This window comes from Thalassophryne amazonica, chromosome 10 (genome assembly GCF_902500255.1).
Source record: "Thalassophryne amazonica chromosome 10, fThaAma1.1, whole genome shotgun sequence".
NCBI lineage: Eukaryota > Metazoa > Chordata > Actinopteri > Batrachoidiformes > Batrachoididae > Thalassophryne > Thalassophryne amazonica.
The window spans coordinates 87,595,472-87,618,054 of record NC_047112.1 but is presented as its reverse complement, the minus strand read 5'-3'; the positions used below and the strand labels follow the sequence as shown (position 1 = coordinate 87,618,054).

The 22,583-nt window shown below is 41.5% G+C and overlaps 1 protein-coding gene across 8 annotated transcripts in view; it reads right to left on the bottom strand.

Annotated features, from left to right (window-relative positions):
* Positions 1-2,159: 2,159 nt before the first annotated feature.
* Positions 2,160-22,583, bottom strand: part of dab1a (DAB adaptor protein 1a) — a 929,000-nt gene continuing 908,576 nt past the window's right edge. For 7 of the 8 annotated variants that reach the window (XM_034180437.1, XM_034180436.1, XM_034180438.1 and 4 more), the window contains 4 exons: positions 17,356-17,551; positions 17,116-17,264; positions 13,471-13,567; positions 2,418-2,454 (listed from right to left, as the gene is read on the bottom strand). In XM_034180437.1, coding sequence (XP_034036328.1) covers positions 13,487-13,567; positions 17,116-17,264; positions 17,356-17,551 — 426 coding nt within the window. In that variant the 3' untranslated portion in view covers positions 2,418-2,454; positions 13,471-13,486. Of the gene's footprint in view, positions 2,209-2,304; positions 2,455-13,470; positions 13,568-17,115; positions 17,265-17,355; positions 17,552-22,583 lie in introns of those variants that run through there. The other variant, XR_004563183.1, reaches the window with a different exon arrangement.

Below are 22,583 nucleotides of genomic sequence, written 5' to 3'. Positions count from 1 at the left end.
GTCTTTCTTGACCTCATATTTAACTGCTGACAGCACTGTAACAGTAAAACTTGCCATTTCTAACCTACATTGTTTATAAATGTAACTATTGAATTCTTTCTAACATTTTTCTAATATTTAAATTCTCTCTAAACATTTTACTTGTCCAAATTATTATTTTAAGTAGTATTAGTAGTTGTAGTAAACAAAAAAGGCGTCAAAACTGGACCTTTAATCTAGGGGTGTTGTGGGGGGGGGGGCATCCTTGCCCCACGCCCCCATTCCATCTGGATTCGCCCCTGCTTTGGCGTTTGAGCACAAAGAATGGATAACATTTATTTATGCAGAAAACATGACCAGATTTACAGGTAAGAAAGTTTTATTGCGTTTTCACATCATGTGGTCCTCAGAAAGAGAGTTTAGGTGCATTTGAGTGGAAAATAGTGTTAGTTGTTGACGCGTCACGGAGGATCAGCTGTTTGTAGCAGCAGATATGGAGCGGCTCAGCTCAGAATTCTAAATAAAGGAGAAAAAAAAAGCATAAAGATGTCTTTGTAAAGCTCAGTGCAGGTGTGCTGTTGTCACTGTGCTTTAAGAGGTGAGGACGAGTTGTAGCTGCTGTAGAAAACTGCGGATGAAAAGCTCACAGCTCGCTTAAAGTGGGCAGTTCAGTCGAACCCCGACCTCCTGCCCACGGACCAAGTTTAATGCTGCTATCGACCCACAATGCAAAAATAACAGTAACGCACAGTGACTTGGAGAAGTAACTTTAATTTGATTACTGATTTGGAAAGATTAACGCGTTCGATTACTCGTTACTAAAAAAAGTGGTCAGATTAGAGTAACGCGTTACCGGCATCACTGGTCATAGATAGTCCAAACTATACCTTTTTGGAATCGTTATGATCAGACAAATAATGTGGTATTGTTTTCAACATCACTGGAGCATTTTTAAATTTTGACCCCTGTGTAATTCTTTACTGACCCCTGTAGCTCATTAGAGGTCAGCTCCAGGGTGTCTCCATATCTGAAAATAAACTGTAGTTAATTTAGAATATGTGTGCCAAATTCCATGCTTTTATCACAAAATGAACAATTTTTATGGAAATTTGAGCTAAGCTGCACCACTAAAAGGAACAAGTAAGTAAGGTAAAGACGTACTTCAATCAAACACAAGGACAAAACATCTGAGGGGACCACAGCGAAGCTTGGAAATCGAAATAACACAAAGACATGTTGGTACTGCTCGGGTAACGTTGGATTTGCATAACTGAAGCCTTCCTATTTTATGGCACAGATGTCCAGCGGACAAAGTGGTTGTTATCGTTATTTACAAAATGAGTTTGGCAAACAAACCAACGATCAGATGCCTTAAAGCCATGTTGACTCCATAAGAACTATAGAGCAGACCCCAGCGGCTTGATTTGACTTATAAAATAAAAATTTGATTTTTTTTAATTAGTTCTTTTTTTTAATCAGTATTATACAAAAGCTATAGAGAATGAAGAGTTCAATCACAGAAACTGACTCGCTTCCCTCTGGGGGGGTGTCCAATCCTCTTGTCATCTGTCTTTGAGGAGAGACGTTTGACGAATCACCGTGTGTGTGTGTGTGTGTGTGTGTGTGTGTGTGTGTGTGTGTGTGTGTGTGTGTGTGTGTGTGTGTGTGTGTGTGTGTGTGTGTGAGTAGCTCCCAGAGAGTCTATTTCTGCATAGTGATCCAGCAGACACTCACGATAATGGGTGGGTGGGGGGACACACATCCGAAACAACCAACCAATCAAATGCAGTGGTCCCAGAAGTGGGCCAATCCCTGATAAGCCCATCAGAGTCTCGCTCCTCCTGGAGGATCTCCTTACCAGAGATGCAGATTGTGTCTGGTAAAATGAAAGGTGATGCTTCTAATCTCTGTGCAATGTGCGTGTGTGGGAGTGCGCTGGACACAAGGAGGCGCTGCTCGGCTGCACAGTCTCCGGAAGCGCTCGGGAACAGCTGGCAGAAAGAGGGAGGGAGCACAGAGGTAAGGCTGGGTGTGAGTGGCCACAAGGAGCAGCGAGGAGGAGAAGATGGAGCTGTGGAGGGAGAACTGGAGGTGTCTCGTGACTGACGTCCCTCCTGCGCAAAGCGAAGGACTGTGAAGGTTCGCTCTCCTCTCAGGAGGAGAAAAGGCTGCAGGTGGGAAGAAGAGGAATGGAGGAAGCGAGATGGAGAGGCTCCTCCAGGCAGGATGTACCAGACAAACATGCAAAACACACACACACACACACACACACACACACACACACACACACACACACACACACACACACACACACACACACACACACACACACACACACACACACACACACACACACACACACACACACACACAGAAATAGGTGATGGTCCTCCTCCTGCTCTCTCAGGCCTGGTCCTGCGAGTCTCTTTATTTCTTCTCTTTGTTGATCTGGGCATAGAGAGGATCCGTCCCCTTCTGTGCAAAAGAGAGAATAATGTCTCTATAATATCACAACGTATTAAAAGTTTCTAATTCTGTTAAACAATTTCACTAAACTGCAAACCCACAAATGTTTGCTGCTTTCTGTCAGAGCTGCAGCCACCAGATGGCAGTAGCACTCTGTGTGAGGAGATGTCCTATCATGTCAGTGCACTCCAAAAAAAATAAATAAATAAATAAATAAAATCACCTCTCACACTTGAATCCTATTGTGTATGTGTTTGTGTGCGCACATCCATATTCTCTCCCACTGGAGGCTCCCTCCAGGACCAGTATGAATCAGAGTATAAACTAGCGCTTTGAAAGACCAGTTATGAGTCTGTATCTGGTTCCAGCTGAGACGGGAGACAGCAGCAGATGATGGAACACCCTGCAGTCAGAGCGGCAAGCCTGCTGCAGTCACTCACGACGGCTCCGTTATTATCGGACACATAATTACAGCAGCCGCTCGCTGCAGCCTGAGTGCATGTTAAAGAGGGACCTGTTACATCGTGGACGACTTCTGACGCCATGTGCACAGGACTAATGTCCATGTGCATGAAACTGGTGCAAACGTCTGCAAGAGGGCTGGAGTTCTGCAGCAAAATACAAATTAGAAGTGAGCCGAGGTGAACGTGCATCAACACACTGCGACCAAACCAGTCGGTTTGATGTTTGAGTCGAGAATTTGGACGTCAAGTTAACAGCAACCAATTATCTTATTCGTAAGATTTAAAAGGCAACTGCAAATGCAGCACTACCAGCCTTTCCTGGCACCACTGCCTTCAGGTTATTCTCGATCAAACAATAAAATGGTCTTGCGGCTTCTTGAAGCTGTTTGTAGAGAGATAATCCATCAAAGCAAGCAAAGAAAGTGTTGAACTTGTAGAGACAATCCCTTTTCTCAGCAGTGACATTCACATCTCTGGATTCTTGACCTTTAAGATCGCTAGACACCTGGGAAGAGCTTATGGAGTCGTGACATCACTGGATGGGGATGGCTATTCCTAGGAATTGGTTTCTGTGAAACATTAACATGAAGTTATTTATCATATATCTATTGGTCACATGACTTCTGACATTGGATGACACTAAAAGGTCAAACACAAGATCATAACTGTTTAATTCAAAGGGTTGTGTGTTGGTCAAAGATAAAGGTCAAGGTCACAGAAAACTATATTATGGGAATTATGAATCAAATAATTCATTTGCATAAATGTGTGTTAAACATATAAGGCACATCTTGGGAGAGACTGTTGTGTATTGGAACAATAGGCTTCCCTAACATGTCTTGGTCAACCAAAGAAAAGACATTTTGCCTGGAGGCCTATTTTGCCAATAAATCATACAATTTGGCACATAATTTTGAAAGAATGTGACTTTTATGCAAAGTGATCAAAATAACTGAAATTTTGGGGAATGATTGTACACAGACTAACGATTAAGTCCAGAAAATTTCTTGAAATTTGCTGGAATATATATATATATATATATATATATATATATATATATATATATATATATATATATATATATATATATATGCAAGATCTGGACATATTGTTCAGTCATCTCTCTGAAGACTGTTTCTTTTTAAAACAAGTTGCTTTTCATGGTGAGCTAGAATAAACAAAATCCAGCAGTAAAGGCAAGTAAAAGTTATTTTAACGTTGCCTTTTCAGATTTATGTTGTAGAAAAAGTCTGTCAGGTATGTATTATTCTTTATACTGTGTTCAAATAACAAAATGACTGGTATGGTACTTTCAAGCATTGCTTCTCAACCACTGGGCTGCAGCCTATTAGTGCCATCTAGTGGGCTGCAAATTTTTTTTGTAAACTGAAGATAACTAACCGAAGATAATGTTGCACAATATTAATATGTATTCCCTCCAGCTTCTCAGTTTTTCACTTGGGGTTGCCACAGCAGATCCAAGGTGGATTTGCATATTGATTTGGCACAGGTTTGACACCAGATGCTCTTCCTGATGCAACATTACCTGGAGCGTGGGCAAGAGTGGCCTTGAACTAGAAACCTTCTGCACTGAAAACAAGTGCACTTAAGGGTCCTGTCTCACTGGGATGTGACAGTCTGTGAATGGTAATTGCGAGGGAAATTGCTTGATTTTGTGCAATGCTTGCTGGGTGGCTGTGGGGAAGCAGGCTACAGTAGCACAGCTGATCGGAGAGGAACAGCCCCTGCTGCCAGCCTGGCCACAGTTTCACGACATGTGAACTTCTCTGCCTCCCCCCTCTCTCTCTTTCTCTTTCTCTCTCTCTATCTCTCCCCTCTCTCTCTCTGAGGACATGTGATGGGAGTTCTTTGATGTGCTCATTGTGAGTGATGCACGACTAGGGAGGAAAGATGCTGACATATTTTCATGAAATGACACACTGTTCAGTTCCAGCTCCAATGGCGCATATATGTCTCTTGAAACCAGAAAAGACTTTCTGCTAAATGCCGTGCCGTGGAAATGTGACATCATATGTCCATCAAAGCTAAATTGCAGGAGGACGGAGGAGGATGTATGTGTGCCAAATCAAAATTCAGACCTCAGATGTGCTGTGAACACCCCGAGTGAAAAAACAAGAGAACAACTGAACGGACTTACAATGTTATTGCCGAATAAATCAAAACAAATCAGAGGACACACACCCTTGAAGCACTGCTGGACATCACTGCATCACGGAGACAAGGCTGGTCCAGTGATTGCTGTGCATGAATCTTGAATCCAGCGTCACCGTTAATTAGAGTAAGCAGGTATAGAAAATTGATTATATTAATTTCGTCGTACCCCCGTACAATGACAATAAATATTATTCTATTCTATTCTATTCTATATACTATACATGTAAGATAGGACACCAGATCCAGCAGGAGCATCATTCTGCAAATCGGTGAGTGCACGGTGGGATTTATTATTATTATGTTATTTATTATTATTTTATTATTTATTTTATTTTGCTATTATTTGGAACAGTGGGGGAATTTGCACAGTCTATTCATATGGATGATAGCAGGATAATAAGAGCTGAACACTGTCTGCAAACGCGTTACCCGTCTTCAGCTGCAAATGGCCACTTCAGTAAGATGCAAACTGCGACACTGTCCCTTGTGGCTGCTAAATTTCAATTTCAATTTTCCAACTACTCTCCAACAGTCACGCCCAGTCAGAAAGGACCCTAACCACTTAGCCATGACCCCTGCCCCATTTTACAGTATTAAAAATATTAACATTACAATATTAATCTAATCTATGATGAAAATCATGTTTTAAACACAATATAAAATTTATAGACAAATATTAAAATTATAATAATTTATAATATGTTTCATTCAGAATTAAACATCAATTTCAGACTCTCAGTTTGACAAGTTAATGTTCTATGTTGTGACATAAGGATGCCTTGTCCCTGGAATGAAAAAATAACAGTGGCGTTACTATTTGACCTAAAAATACTAAGGTTCTGCGAAAATGCAAACCAGATAAGTTTTTTTTATTGCATTTCTTCCTGGGCCCCGATCTGTAAGAGGAGGTGATACTGCATTCCATTAACACACTTTATAAAAGATTATGAGAATAGAAGAGATTAGCCAAAGTAATAGGGGTTCGTTTTGGATGTACTATGAACAGGTGGACAGAAAAGATGAAGAACGCCTGCTTTAAAGCATATTTATAATGGTTGAAAATGATGTGGTGGGGCTCAGTGAGCTTAAATTCTGGAGATTTGGTGTGTCTGATCTGATCTGCAGCACAGATGAATGAATATGCACATGACTCACATGCCCGGAATGTGAGATCAGACGTGTACATCATGACTCATAGGGCTAGAGAGCATATGACTCAATCTGATAACAGTCCTTATTGGCAAGAGAACGTGTGTGTAAAGCCTGTGGGAATTAAAGGAGGTAACATTGATTTCATGCCATCAAAGTTCCCTACTTTGAACGCTGTATTGAAGAAGGAAAAAAAATAAATCAGATTCAATATTAGTACATTTAATTTACAGTCCATGATAACCTTTCCCTCCACTTGCTCTGGATGTGCTCTTGGGACTCTCTGGTCCAGGGTAATGGAAGTGGAAGAGTATGGTGCTACGTAAGGATACCTTCACAGAGGATGCAGTATTTATCAGTATTAGCAGGGTTATTCATCAGCCAGTACACGCAGTTTAATGGAAATTTATAGGCCATTTTATGGAAATTAAATCTTTAGTTAGATAGCGATCTCGCTATGGTGGAAGACTAGAGCCTCAACCTTTTCTCTCTGAGCGTCCACTAATTAATGAAGTGTTTGTTGAAAAGTAGATTTTACAGAGGATACATGAGAGTAAATTGAATTCAGGAAATGAAGCCTGAACCTGTGTGGCCAAAACCACACAACACATTACACAATATCTGTGGTAGTAATACACTATAAAAAATGAACCGCTGCCTCAGCGAGAAAAAATTATGTAACAATTTGCATAGATTTTAAAGTTATTTCAACTTAGCTAAAGTTAATTCAACTTAAGTAGAGAAGTCTTGTGGCATTAACTCAGGAGAAAGTTGAAATAACTTAAATAAATTTTTCTCGTTGAGACAGCAGTTCCTTTTTTACAGTGTAGGTAGAAAATATTTTTCCAAAACCCTTCGGTGAAAGGAGTGCTGGCTGCTGGCGGATGTTGACATTGATGAAGGCTGGTTCCTGCTTGATCTCTGTCCTCACGGAAACAATCTTTTCAAGGTTACCCTGTCTCTGTTTTTGAAGGCTGTGCAGGAATATCTCAAAATACTTGGCTCATCAACTCGAAGAAAATTAGTTTATCAGGTTCAAGTTAGTTGTAACTGGTCGTCACAACCCTACTCTAATGTGTGCAGCTCTAATTACCGTCAGTCTGTCGTTTCATGTTCCTGCCAAAGTGGTCAAGTTTGGATTTCACAGTATGGTGTCCACATTCACAGTTTTATTGGCTGCTTTGGGTCAATGATCAAATATGCAGAAGTGGGTAAAAAAATTGTGATGTAGTATGTTAAAAAGAAACCTCCTAGTGATGTTATGACATGTGCAACAATGTCAGAGCTGCCAACTGTCCTGCGTTTGGAAGGATTTACCCCCGTGTCCTACATCCCACATGAGTGTGAGTGGGACGCCCATTAGTTGCACAGTTGTGTGGGTCTGGGCACGCCCCTGGAGCCCCCTCGTTACGCTCCGTACCAATGCCACTTGTGGCCATGCATCGGTGTCCAGAATTGCTAACTTCAAATGTTGGCAGGTCTGTAATGTTACAGGTTGCACTGAAGAGCAACGGCTTGCCAGAGGACGTCAGGAACATCTTGAAAGTTCCACCATGGTTACCCTTTCAGTCTCGCTAAACTTTTCCAAGATATGGACAAGGTTTCACACTGTGAGCTTCAAGGATGCATATCTGTGAATTATAACTTAAAAAAAAAAATCTAAAGAAAATTCTGCACTCCAGGCATCCAACTCTTCAATGACTACATGGATTACACCGGGTTTCAGTGAGACAGAAAACTGTTGCTAAGGCTGGGAGGGATGCCTCAGCTAATGCTGTGGGATCTGGAGCTGTAACTGCACAAGCTTGCCATGACTAGACAGTCAGCAGAAAGTTTCTGCCAGAAACCCTGAGAGAGGTGACAAAGAGGCTGAGACGAGCGGCGACAGCAGGCGCACACTGCTCAGCTACTGCAGCCGAGTTCCAGCCCGGCACTGTCAGCCTGCATCATCTGAACGCCGCTGCCAACAGAGCGGCTGCAGAGATGCTTCAGAGAGGACAGAGGGACGAACGATGACCTGGCACAACCCCAGCCCCATGGCCCCGGATATCTGGCCTTGCTGGAACACGTGTAGACATTTATATGTGTGTGTGTGTGTGTGTGTGTGTGTGTGTGTGTGTGTGTGTGTGTGTGTGTGTGTGTGTGTGTGTGTGTGTGTGTGTGTGTGTGTGTGTGTGTGAGCAACGCCATGGGCAGAAGGAGCAATGTGAGATTGCTCAGTGAACTGTGGAAGCAGGACATTTCATGGCTGAGATTTGCTACCGTTTGCTGGACATAATGAAATCACCCCAGAAAACACTTATACTCCCACAAGCCAGATCGCACGTCTGTCTGAGCCCCGAAGAGGGGAAGGGGGGGGACGACTGGCAGCTGTGGCCAGGACTGCGTGCTCACCTTGGCATCGGCATGTGCGCAGGTGGTTACAGAATCAATCACAGGTGTGCTTGTCTGAAGAAAACCGGGCCTGATGCACAGGTGTGGTTGTGTTTGAGAAAACCTCTAACTCGATTTGACTGAGCAAAAAAAAAAAAAAACATATGGGAATGGCGACACTGGACCAGAACCAAAGTAGTCCACCTACAGAGAGCTGCTGGCTGTACGACAGCCAATCATCTGCAACTCATCATCCAACTTCATCCACCTGCTGCCCTCCAGCTCTCAGAGCATCTGAGGATGGCAGCCAGCGGCTGAGAGAGAGAGAGAGAGAGAGAGAGAGAGGCTGCTAGGCCACGCCTCCTCCTGGTGTGGGGGGAACGAGACAGCTTCGTGGGTTTTAATTAATGCCAATTATAGTGGGGCAGTCATTAATCTTGGCACCCCAGTATTAGCAGATGAAAACAAAACAATTCCGTTACGGCTGTGAGAGTGCCAGCAGCTATCATTAAGGCGCCGCAGCGGGGAGCTGTGCGGGTGAGAGCATCGGGTTCACAGGCTGGTGTGTGTTTGTGTTGTCCCTCAGCATCCTCGCATCACACATCCAACACAAACACACAGTGCGCGCAAGCCTGGGGAGTGTCTCGCTGCAAGTAAATAGTTGTGAGTTTTTAAAGCGGCTGTGCTTTCTGCGCTGCAAAAACATGATGAGTTAGCCCAAGTCAGTTTGGTGAAACTGATTACTTAGTTTCAGCATCAGTAATCATTTTAATTAAGCAAAATGAACTTGGCTAACAAAAAAACCCAAAAGGTTAACAGTAATAATTTAATTTACTTTGTGCTTCTTAATATTTACAGATATAATGCACATTTTTGTGGTAGACCTTTTTTTTGACTCCTTTTCTTTTGCTTGTGATCACCACAATTGATGCACATGATTGATTTAGTGGAAGTTTGATGCAACTCCAGATTGACAAGGACAAAACTCTTAATATGGGCTTTTATTTAGAAGGTGGGAGGAAGTTGATGTACATGGAGGAAACCGTGTAGAAAGGCCAAATGTAGAACACGGGTTCTTGTTGCACATCGTTGCATCCAGAAAACCACAGAACTACCTTGGGTTCTGGATGGCATCTCCATTATAGACATACCAATGTAAAGTTCCCTGTCTTGATGATCTATATCATGCGGTCTAAAGCATGTGACAAGTGTTTTTGTCTATAAATTCTCATTTCCAACTCATCACATATTCAGTTTTGGTCATTAACCTTTGTATCAATGCATGATGACTTAGGTACCCCCTTTGCATAATTTAGTGACATTCAGGGTAGCATATTAACATACAGTAACATTATTTGTCTCTGATAACATGCAAAACTATTTGCCTTTGAGTTATGATTAAGGTTAGGGTTAGCGTTCGTCTGGACATCATTAAATGAAGCGAAGGTGGCACCCAAATCATCACATGTTGGTGTTTGATCAGGTCAAGGGTCTTGTATGAAAATGTGATGGCTGGGTGTGAATATGTGTTGCTTTGGGCTAAAGGGGACACGGGGGTTATGTTTAGTCTCTTAAATAATCATGGGTGTGTTTTGGGCATAACATGAATAAAACCAATCAGATTGTCATTACCTTTGAGAATCTTGTACATGTGAAACGCATGCTACTATGAAGATGGTCAACTCAGTAAGTGACAGAAGTGATACATTTTCTGATGAGAAAACAAACCTTTGTGCAACGCGTCAAAGCGCACAGCAGGCCATTTTGGGAGCAGCATCTAAAAAAGCTCCCTGAGGTGAAGCATTTGAGTGTCTCGTTCTTTCAGTGGCTCTTCCATGTCCATTAACCCAGTGTATTCTATTTTATATCCCAACAGGTGTAGAGAGGTTCCTACACTCATGAACCATCCCGCGACCAACATCGTCTTGATACATCCTGACTATGAACCCTGGGTGATTGAAAACCAGCATGTGTATGTGCATTGTGAACCCAACTGTGTAAGGGCCCTGTCCCACTGGTGTTTAGGAGGATTTGCATATGGACTGCGCACAAAATCGGCCCATATTCGCCAAACATCCGCAATATCCGTGTAACATGCCTGTATGAGTCGGCCGTCATCCGAACACGCCCGTGATCATCCACAGAGGCACGCATGTCTGCAGCCAGGATTTTTGAGCTGTTCAAAAATCTGAATGCGGATGACATCCGCCTTACATACTGTATATATACTCAATTCATACAGAATACATATTCACTCTATTCACTGTATATCTGCCATTAACCGCTGATATCCGCAACTGACGGGGATTTGCAGCTTGACAGCAGACTGGGACCGTATGTAAAACAGATATATTGCGTGCCCATCATGTCCACATCACAAACTCAAATATGTTGTAGCGAATGCATACAAATTGGCCACGAATAAAGCGTTTTATTACATCTGCTTTGCAGCTGATTTGCGGACAATATGTGAATGCATAACAAACACATCATGTAAACCCAAAGTACTATATGTGGCAGAAAGCGACATACCTGCCAGTCAGTGACAGTCCGGCTGTGTAAATCCACAAAGACGTAATAGCTGCTGCAATCCAGGACTTTTATTTAACACCAACAAAAGGAAGAGTTGCTGTTTACCCACAACTCACGCTGAAGTCTGTTTTCTGTGACACTCTAAAAAAAAAAAAAAACACTGTCTCACACCCCGAACGGCTTCCCCCCTCCCGCACCCCAAACTCATGAACAGTTAACCCTCGCATGACAACACTCTGTGATCAACTTGTCCAAGTCCAGCAAATGCTCCAGAGCCTGTACTGTTGGTGTGAATAGTGATGTCGACAGCCCGAGTGCGCTTATTTTATGACCGCAATGCAGATGCCGTGCACGCGCAACACGTGCGCGATGCATTCATAATACACCCGTAATACTGCTGTGATAATCTCAATGTGTCAGATCAGTTTCCTCACTACATGTGTTATATAACCGTGATTGTTCATCATATATTTGCTATATATTATTAATATATCCATAATTCATACTGGGACATTTGTCATTTTTGGCCATTTTTGTTGCGGATGACAACAAACGCCCACAGTTTGTATACTCAATTCATGCGCAATTAATCCTCTCCCCAGTGGGACAGGGCCCTAAAGTGTATCTGAATTTTGCACCCTATAAATAACATAAAATGTCTGTGCTTGAGTTAAGACCAGGTTGTATAGTGCAGTAAGGTTTTGCTGCCTCAACATTGCATTGCACCAGAACACACCTCATTTTAAGATCAAAGCAATGATGAGCGCAATCATACTTACAATTTACACAATGACTGCGTTGGTTGGAAACAAGCAATGTGTCAAGTTTTAAATGCAGTAGAGACTTTATACTGTAGTGTCTTCATTCCTGCACATGGATCTGTTTAAGTGAAGTAAAAAGGAACTAAATATTTTTGAAATATTTTTGTTGTTATTTTGAATTAAAGGGGGAAAAACTGATGGAAGACCAACATATAACACTAGTAGAGAAGGTTGTCTACAAATTATAAGGTCACTGAATCAATCCCTGATTACTTTGCATGCAAACAGGTTTAAAATTGTTTGGATATTTTTTTCCTTTAATTTAATATGAATTAACCGAGTTTATTTTACTTGTACACATTTTACCGAAAACAAGAGCAATCAGAGATTTCTGACATCTGCCAATCTGCATCCGGATCACCTTCAAAATTCAATGGAGTCTTCCATGTCCTAATATCTATCTGTGGTGTAAATTTGGTGAGAATCCTTTAAGTTGTTGTTGTTGTTTTTCTTTCTTAGTTTTTTTTTTTTTTTATGTAATCCTTCAAAGCCTATATATAGTGAAATCTTGATCCAGAATCCAGATCCGGATCACCTCCAAAATTTTATGGAGTCTTCCATGGTCTATTATCTATCTGTGGTGAAAATTTCATCAAATCAAATCAAATCAATTTTATTTACACAGCGCCAAATCACAACAAACAGTTGCCCCAAGGCGCTTTATATTGTAAGGCAAAGCCATACAATAATATCAAAATCAAAATCCGTGCAATAGTTTTGATGTAATCCTGTTAACAGACAGACAAATAAATAAATGCAGATGATTTTATTACATCATTAGTGGACGTAAAATACATTTGTTGAACAATTTAACATAGTAAAACCTAAATGATTCAAAGAAATTGTTTCCTCAAAATGTATGAGTTTCAGGTTTTACAGTGTAGTTTTGCTTCTTATAATGATGTGTACAGGACAAGCTATGAAAAAAAAGAACATGATACGTAAACAAGCAACACATCATTTTATATGATTAAAAAAGACAATCAAAAACAGAATCCCAGAAGCTGTGCTGCTCAGGGGTGTGCACACTTTCTGATTGGCAGTCACACACCATTGGCTTCTGAGATGGAATGAGTGCTCTGTTGGGGAAGTGGGCGTGACTGAGGGCGGGACACAATGTGGACACAATGACAGCACAGAGCTCTGTGGTCAGCGTGGTCGGCATGCGCGATGGACACGTCACACACTGCTGCAGAAACTCACCACACTTAATGTCCTCCTGGTGAGGCTACAGTGAGAACTCGTCAACACGAGTGCACGTGCGTTCACGGACACACCACAACACAAACTGTGTTGCTGTGTGAGAGCAGTGCAGACGAAGCACAACTTTGGAAATGAGTGCACAAACCAAAAGCACAAGAGATGGCAGGATAAAATGAAGTACGAAGCAGTGCAGCGAGGCAGACTGATGGAACGGTGAAGGACAACAGTCAGCCGGAAGAACAGGCGTGAGCAGAGGAGGAAGGAGGGGGAGGATTGGAGGAGCAGAAGGAGGATGCTTCTGTACCTACCCTGCCCTGCTGCTATCTAGCTCTCAGCCTCCGGACTGGCCTGGTCTGGGCTGGGCTCAGCTGTCTCACTGGGGCAGGGTGACCCAGAACCACAAGCCTAAATGGGTGAAGAAGGAGAGGAAAGGGAGGAAAGCAGAGAGGCAGGATCACGGAGGAGGAGGAGGAGGAGGAGGAGATGAAGAAAAATCAATCTGAAAGAAGAATTGCAAGATCACTGAAGACTAGGAAAGCAGACAGAGAAAGATAAGTGTCAGTACTCTGAAGGAGAAATAAGGACACCGCCCACACACACACACACACACACACACACACACACACACACACACACACACACACACACACACACACACACACACACACACACACACACACACACACACACACACACACAAACAGCACTCATTTACAGTGGTCTATTATGAAAGCCTTGGTGGAGTTCATTCTATTGATCTGCTGCTTTCTCCTGAAACACTTCCGCTTTTAACACCTCACCCCGCCGAGAGTGGGAGGCTGTTTTTCTGACTCCACTCGATCTCTCCCTCTTTCTTTCTTTTTTTTTCTTCTTTGTAACCTTTTCCCGCACTCACTCAGCACTGCCACCAAGTCACATTTCTCTGGGTTGTGTAAAGTGTCAGTGTGTTATTCAGACCTGGTGACATTTTCAGATGAGTGAAAAGCCTTCTAGTTTTTATTAGTAATTGCTGGAATGGAGGCACAAAAGTAATGGGTCACGCCTGGGGAGAGGAGTGGAGAACGCAAGTGAAAGAAAGAAAGAAAGAAAGAAAGAAAGAAAGAAAGAAAGAAAGAAAGAAAGAAAGAAAGAAAGAAAGAAAGAAAAAGAAAAAGGTTATGTAAGGAAAGAATAATCAAGAAAAGAAGATAAGAAATGAGGAAAGAAACACAAAGAAAACAAGATGGGAAAGAAATGATGAAAGAAACACCAAGAAAAGAAGATAGGAAAGAAACACCAAGAAAAGAAGACAGGAAAGAAATGAGGAAACAAACACAAAGAAAACAAGATGGGAAAGAAATGATGAAAGAAATACCAAGAAAAGAAGATAGGAAAGAAACACTAAGAAAAGAAGACAGGAAAGAAATGATGAATCAAACACAAAGGAAACACGATGGGAAAGAAATGATGAAAGAAACACCAAGAAAAGAAGATAGGAAAGAAATGAGAAAAAACACAAAGGAAACACAAGATGGGAAAGAAATGAGGAACGAAAGACCAAGAAAAGAAGACAGGAAAGAAAGAGCAAGAAAAGAGGATAGAAAAGAAATGAGGAAAGAAACACCAAGAAAAAATTACTGGAAAGAAATGAGGAAGGAAACACCAAGAAAAGAAGATAGGAAAAACATGACGAAAGAAACACCTACAAAAGATAGGAAAGAAATACCAAGAAAAGAAGATGGGAAAGAAATGAGGAAGGAAACACAAAGAAAAGATAGGAAAGAAATGAGGGAAGAAATACCAAGAAAAAAAAGATACAAAAGAAAGACCAAGAAAAGAAGATAGGAAAGAAATGAAGAAAGAAACACGAAGAAAAGAAGGCAGGAAAGAAAGACCAAGAAAAGAAGATAGGAAAGAAATGAGAAAAGAAACACAAAGAAAACAAGATGGGAAAGAAATGAGGAAAGAAACACCAAGAAAAGAAGATAGGAAAGAAACACTAAGAAAAGAAGACAGGAAAGAAATGAGGAATCAAACACAAAGGAAACAAGATGGGAAAGAAATGATGAAAGAAACACCAAGAAAAGAAGATAGGAAAGAAATGAGAAAAAAACACAAAGGAAACACAAGATGGGAAAGAAATGAGGAACAAAACACCAAGAAAAGAAGACAGGAAAGAAAGAGCAAGAAAAGAGGATAGAAAAGAAATGAGGAAAGAAACACCAAGAAAAAAAGACAGGAAAGAAATGAGGAAGGAAACACCAAGAAAAGAAGATAGGAAAAACATGATGAAAGAAACACCTACAAAAGATAGGAAAGAAATACCAAGAAAAGAAGATGGGAAAGAAATGAGGAAGGAAACACAAAGAAAAGATAGGAAAGAAATGAGGGAAGAAAGACCAAGAAAAAAGATACAAAAGCAACACCAAGAAAAGAAGATAGGAAAGAAATGAGGAAAGAAACACAAAGGAAACAAGATGGGAAAGAAATGATGAAAGAATCACCAAGAAAAGAAGACAGGAAAGAAACACCAAGAAAAGAAGATAGGAAAGAAATGAGGAAAGAAACACTATGGAAACAAGAGGGGAAGAAATGAGGAAAGAAACACCAAGAAAAGAAGACAGGAAAGAAAGACCAAGAAAAGAGGATAGGAAAGAAATGAGGAAAGAAACACTATGGAAACAAGAGGCGAAGAAATGAGGAAAGAAACACCAAGAAAAGAAGACAGGAAAGAAAGACCAAGAAAAGAGGATAGGAAAGAAATGATGAAAGAAACACAAGGGAAACAAGATGGGAAAGAAATGAGGAAAGAAACACCAAGAAAAAAAGACAGGAAAGAAATGAGGAAGGAAACACCAAGAAAAGAAGATAGGAAAAACATGAGGAAAGAAACACCAACAAAAGATAGGAAAGAAACACCAAGAAAAGAAGATGGGAAAGAAATGAGGAAAGAAGAGTAAAATGCAAGTGATGTTTTCGTGAAGAATGAAATACAAAAGAGAAACAAAAATTGAACAAAAAGAACAAGGGAACAAAAAAGTTACATATTTTTGGCAAAGACAAGTCAAATACTAAAAGATAAAAAAGGAATGGAAAAAAATAAAACCAATTAAAAATAGGAGTACCATAAATTTCTGTCATTTTGCAAGATATTTTTAGAAAAATTGAATGAAAAAAATAGAATACCAGAAATATTTCACATAATGTAAAGTCTTTTATAAGAATTTCAAAATGTGCACAATAAAAAAGACTAGAAATTTATCACATTCTAAAGCAAAATAAGAAAGAAAAAAAGATGCAAGGAAGGACAGAAGGAATGAATGAACAAAGGAAGGAAGAGGGAGGGAGGGTGGGAATAAGAAGGAAAGAAAAAGAAGAATGAAATGAGTACTACAAAGGTCTTTTGAACATGACAGCTCCTTAGATTCTACAAAAATCCCTCTTTTCTCATCTTTCTTTCATTTCCATCACTTTCTCAGATTTGCCACGCTGTCGGTAAAATAAATATTAATCGGCCCTTGAAGAAGAACTGGGGCACTCTTCTTCTTCTTCGTCCTTCGCCTCTCCAGGGAGGAGTGTGTCCACATGGGCCTAGTGATGTATGGACGCGTCCTCGCTGGTATTAATAACAGCTTAATGATGTCTCTGACAATTCCACCAGATAATTTAATGCTGTGTTGACCATGCAAATTTATGCACATACACAACTGCACACATTCACGCGGGCACACACCCTGCAGGATCACGCCCACACGCACGCTGGCACAAATGTGCACATGCACAGCGAGGGACACGGCAGCGTCGGGTCCTAATCAGTGAGAGTGATTACCTGGCCCGCCAACACCACTACAGAGGCTATTTATCAGCGGCTCTCAGCACGCCATGCAGGTTAGCGCAGCATAAGAATGGCGTTATTAAAGGAACACTCACGAGACTCGCTTGGAAAAAGTGCACGTCCTGATCTACACACTTACAGCATCTTCCTCTCCACTGCGACTGGGACTGCCCTCTGCTTCGCCAAACGAGTCGTCGGTGGGAGGGTCGGTGGCATCTGTGGGGGGGTCACTGGCATGGGAGGCCGAGGACTTGGAGGGCGGGCTCTGCCGGGGCGCAGGAGTGGGCGCTGCAGGAGAGGACAAGCTGATCAGACCTGAGCACACAGGGCCGTGAATAAAAATGACTTCAGATGTTCTTAGGTCATTCAGAGTCCTCACGTGAGTTGGTGGACGGTGTCGTGGAGGTGACTGGTGTCAGGTTCATTTGTGAAATGTCAAAGTCATCACAGTCATCTGTGTCTTGGGCGGTGCCCACTCGATTGAAGTAAGTGCTAAATGCTTCTGAGGTTCCTGCCAGACTGGGCTGATCAACCTTTTTTGTCGGCACTGTCGGACCCTTTGCCAGATGAAAGTCCTAAAAAAAAAAACACAGACAGAAAAGTCAGACCACTATATCAAACCTTGCACAATGACCTCAACACCTTTACTGCTTTGGAATTCAAAAATAATCCACAGTATCCTTAATTAGCGAGAGTGGGAAGACCTTATGTGACCGTAGAGGTTTGGAACTACAAGCCAGTTCTTTCTCTGAAATCTATTATCACAGTGTTTTTCTTTGGAACTCAGAACTGTCTGACTTGGAGTCTCACCTACAGTATTACATCTTCTGTATTGACAAAATGTCAGTTCTCTCCAGCCTCGTCCTCCTCTTGAGATATAGTTTAGCAAATAATCAGAGCTCAGATGTCAACAAAACAGTACACATGCCAAGATGAAAATCCGACTGACATTAAAGGATAAACCGTCCCGTTTTTAATATCACATTGAGACATTATTAGCAGGCAAGTCTCTGATTGCTGTGTTCACCTTCTGACAATTGCTGTATTTATGAAAAATCTCTTTTTGGACAAATAGCTGAGGAAGTTCATCACTATTAATGCCTGGTTCACACGGCAAGATAATTAGGCCGATATCGGACCTGATCTTCCCCTTCTGACCATCTTAAGGACGCCCCGACAATTGTGATGACGCTAAAGATAATCTTATCAAATATTCCTGCCGTGTGTGGTGTGTTAAGAGCGCTCTGATCTGCTCGGAAGGACGTCAGGAGCGCTCCGATCGCAAATTGGCGATATTCAACATGTTGGATTGTCTTGGGACGATATCACAGCATGTGTTGTGTCCTCTGACCACAAACGAGCATGCAGCCTGCTGAATGTGACATGCAGCCAATCAAAAAGTGAAGTGACTGACACACAGAGCCGAAGCTAAATTCAAGACAGCTGTTATGGCGCACCAGAACGTCTGGTGGTCACGCTGTCTCCACTCCTTTAATGAACGCCTTTTTCTTTTTGTCTCATTTTTTTTTTCACTCTGTTTTAAATAGTCCACAAACTATCTCCATCTGTTTATTCTGAAGTCATGTTTAATCTCGAGAGATTTTGCAAAATTTCCTGTCTGACCTGGGAATGTTCGTGTGTGAAATCTGTTCGTGTGTGGTGTTGTTGTCCTTACCGTGTGGCTGAACACCAAACACTCTACGAACAACACTGTTAGATCTATGATTTTTTTTTTATCTCCACGTGTGGTCTCTCAGGTTTTGGAAACCTACAGATAATTGTAAAATCTTGCCGTGTGAACCAGGCTTAAGTTTCTGGGCACCATAGGCAGCCTATACACAGGCAGTGTGAGAGTGGTACAGAGTACAGACAGAGGGTCTGGTTTCTTTCCAGTGAATCTGCTGGTTGTTAAGGATCTCTTGTGTTGGGTAAGGTTTGGTTAGTTCAGCAGTGTTGGTTGGCTGTGCTAAGTGAGGAACCGTTCACTGAGCTTGACTTTTCCAAATGATGCTGTGATCTTTGTGGAATCAACTGATGCCCTGATTGTCATCCTTGAGAAGTAGAGTGAGGAATCAGAATGCCTTTGTTTGCAGTTGTCCATGTTCAAGTCTAAGATCCAGGCATTTAAGGACCTCCTATCAGCAGTGTATGAACTTACTGAAAGATTCACTTACTTCAGCAGTGATATTTATGTCTCTGAGACCTCAGGTTTTGAAGTTGGGAGAAACCTGGGAAGACCTTATTGAGTCATAAAGTCTCTGGACAGAGGAGCTTGATGATGATGATACTTTTGCAAGAGAATGAAGGTCCAAGTCTTTGGGATCCCGGTGCTTGCAGTCTTACTATATGATTATGAAGTTTAGATGTTAACCAGTGATCTAAGTTGAGCACTTTATGTTTTTAGTACAAAGTGTCTCTGAAGGATCCTTGAGTACTACCGGAATGCCTTTGGGTCAAATCACAGGTTACATAGGTAAACTTTGGGCATTTTCACACATGAAAACCTGAAACAAGGTCTGAACCTTGTTTCAGACCTGAAACCTCACAATTGTGTACTTTTGTTTGGTTTCACACTGCAATATTGTGGTCAGACTAAAGAACTTTTCATAATGTACTTGTGTCTAATAATAATGGACTTGTGCATCTAATGTTGGCTTGTTTTCAGTTTGGTATTTAGTTCCATTTAAACACACACAAAAAAGTTCTGTTTGAATGAAAAAAAATAATCAACAGATTCTGGAGATTATTTGGATACATTTTTGCTATTTGCACTTCCTCCATATTATACATTTTGAGTTAATTTAATAAACTCACCGGCCACTTTTACGCTAAACTCCCGGGTCCAGAAGCTTAAATTTCTCATTGAATTCACGCGTTCAGATTAAAGCCTGCATTGGTGAAATGATATCTTTCACCAGCAACATACAAAACTAATGTTTTAAATTTAATGAGGAGAAAAGCACAGAGTCACCCAATTTAAATCAGGTAAATTAAATTATTGTTCCCTTTCTTCTTCTACCATTAAATGGGTGATGACCCGCCTTCTCCCAGTAATTTATTTGTACCATCCAAAAAAGTGTTTTCACACTGCAAAACACTTTGGCCACGGTTCAGTTTTATACAGACCAAAGCCACCTCTTTTTAGTCTGACCAAATTTTTTTTCTTTGGTCCAGACCGTGCTATGAGACAGCTTTCACACCTGCTATTTTGGTTCAGATGAAACTACAAAGTCCAACGGTCTGGACCAAACAAGGTTTGTGTGACAGCACCCTTAGATGTTGTGTACTAACCCCGTTGTAACCGAATGTTAACTACAACATTTTGGCCACATGGCACGTTTCCGTGTGCATGATAAATTATACAGGTTCCTCAATGTTGAGGAACCCTGAGTCTGGAAAAGGCCCAGGAGATTCCCATGTGTCACCTGGCTGCAGCAGATTAATGGCAACTTTTGGGAGGTGGAGACAGACCGGTTGTCAGCCTGGCTGGTTATCAAACAGGATGCTGGGGCATTATAATATATCGCTTGCTGGATGAGGTGATGTGCAGCATCTGTGCTCCCAGACCAGACCTGAAGCTAATCTATGATAGAGAATCAGGCAAATGCTCAAAATGGCAATGGAATAACCATAATAAAATACTTTATCATTGATACATTAGTAGTACAAACATCTCATGACATGGTGCCAATGATTCGGCTTGGGACTCCGACGAGGGTGGTTGCATCTCCTCCACTCTCCCTTATCTCTGCTCTCTGCTTTAACCTCCCTACTTCACCAGACTGTGAATTCCTCAAATTATATTGGATACTGGTTCTATTGGACTACTATTGGATTAACCATGGAATTGATGAGCTGGTCTCTGAACGCTATTGACACCATCTTTTCTACAAGAAGGTCAGGACCGGGGGATCCTACGTGCCCAGATGGAACGCATCCTGTGGCCTATGTTCTCGACTCCTGGTGGTCTTGGCATATTGCAGGCTTGGCGCCTTTCTCCATTGAGGACGTCGAGGATTTATTCATATTTGGTCTTATGGTAGCAGGGCTGGTACTCTCTGGCTTATGTGCTGCCCTGATCTATCGGAAAATTGGCAAGACGGCAGCATCAAGAACCATGGCCCCTCGCTTGTCCGTCATGATTAACGAGGTGGGCAAGGCATTGTAGTCTCAGACTGCGATGACTCTTGAACTCAGACGCAATTTGGATGACATCTTGGAGCAGATGCATGCCTTGCAGATGAAGTTGAAGCTTTCGGATGCCGGGGACTATTCTTAATTCATAATTGGGAATATTCTTAATTCATAATTGGGATTTGGTTGTTCAAGTGGAACTGTAAAAAGTGTTTTTCACTGCTCAAACCACAACATGGCAGGCTTATCAAGCCTGAAGAACAAATTGCCCAACTGTTTTCCTCCAGAGAATGTCTTCAGGCCTTGGTGATTATTTGGCTCATTTCTTATCTCAACCCACAAAGACAAACTGTTTTTCATAGGACTGAAGTGTGCGCCACTCCCTCTTCCCACCCCCCTCCTACCCCCCCATCACACACCCCCACTCCAGCTTCTGCTCACGTCAGCCCCCTTCCCTTCTGCCGGGGCGGTACGGTTTTAGATGCTGCTGGTCCCCGTTCCCCCCCCCCCCCCCCCCCCACAAGCTGATGGTGGCGCAAACTGGGTTGCTGCGCGCCCTTCACCCACTTGCCTCAAATCGGATAACGGACTTCTTCAAATTTAGTGCACATAAACAATGTCAAATGTGTATGTGCTGTCTTTAATTCTGATGTGTGCCATTATTACGGTAAACCAGTGGTGGGCACAGATAACCAAAAAATTAACTTCGATAACAGATAAGATAACTGAAAAGTTATCTCTGATAAAGATAAACCGATAAACCACCCAAAAATGTATCGGAAGTTACAGATAATCAATAAATTCCGGTGTTGTCGATGAGACATTTGCAGTTACTAAAGAGCTGAATTTGATTTTTAACACGACCGCTTTTGAAAGCATCAAAAGCGGTAAAACACCTAAAGAATAAGCAAGAATGTTTGACCATGCAGGAAGCAACACAGACAAATCCTGAGAGCACCCACAAAATCAACTCTTTACTAATCATAATCATTTTTCTTTCAACATTCTGCCCCTGCTGGAAGCTCTTCAACACTCCGGTCAGGCGGAGGTCTTGAAAAATAAAGTCATACTAACTTATGGTTTTTTGAAAATACTGATAGAATAACTCCATTAATGTCAATTCTGTCATTTGTACAAAGTTAAAATATAACATATATCTTTTAATTTTGAATAAGGCACTAATTCTGAGGTTTTGTAACAAACACAGACCGCAAAGCATTCTGGGTAAAAGTGCTAAACAGTGATTGGTTCAGTAATCCATTATGTAAACCAACACGTTAATGTGACGTGTGTGTCGTGTTGGTTTAAAGATAGATGTGCTTTTGTAAAATATTCCATTTTTATTTGTAAAAACAGGCATTTTTACGGAGACCTGGAAGTGTCATCGCAATTGCATGTTTTAAAAGTTTTATGATGTTGTAAAACGTGCACTCAATATTAGTAAGTAAGTAAATTTATTTATATAGTGCCTTT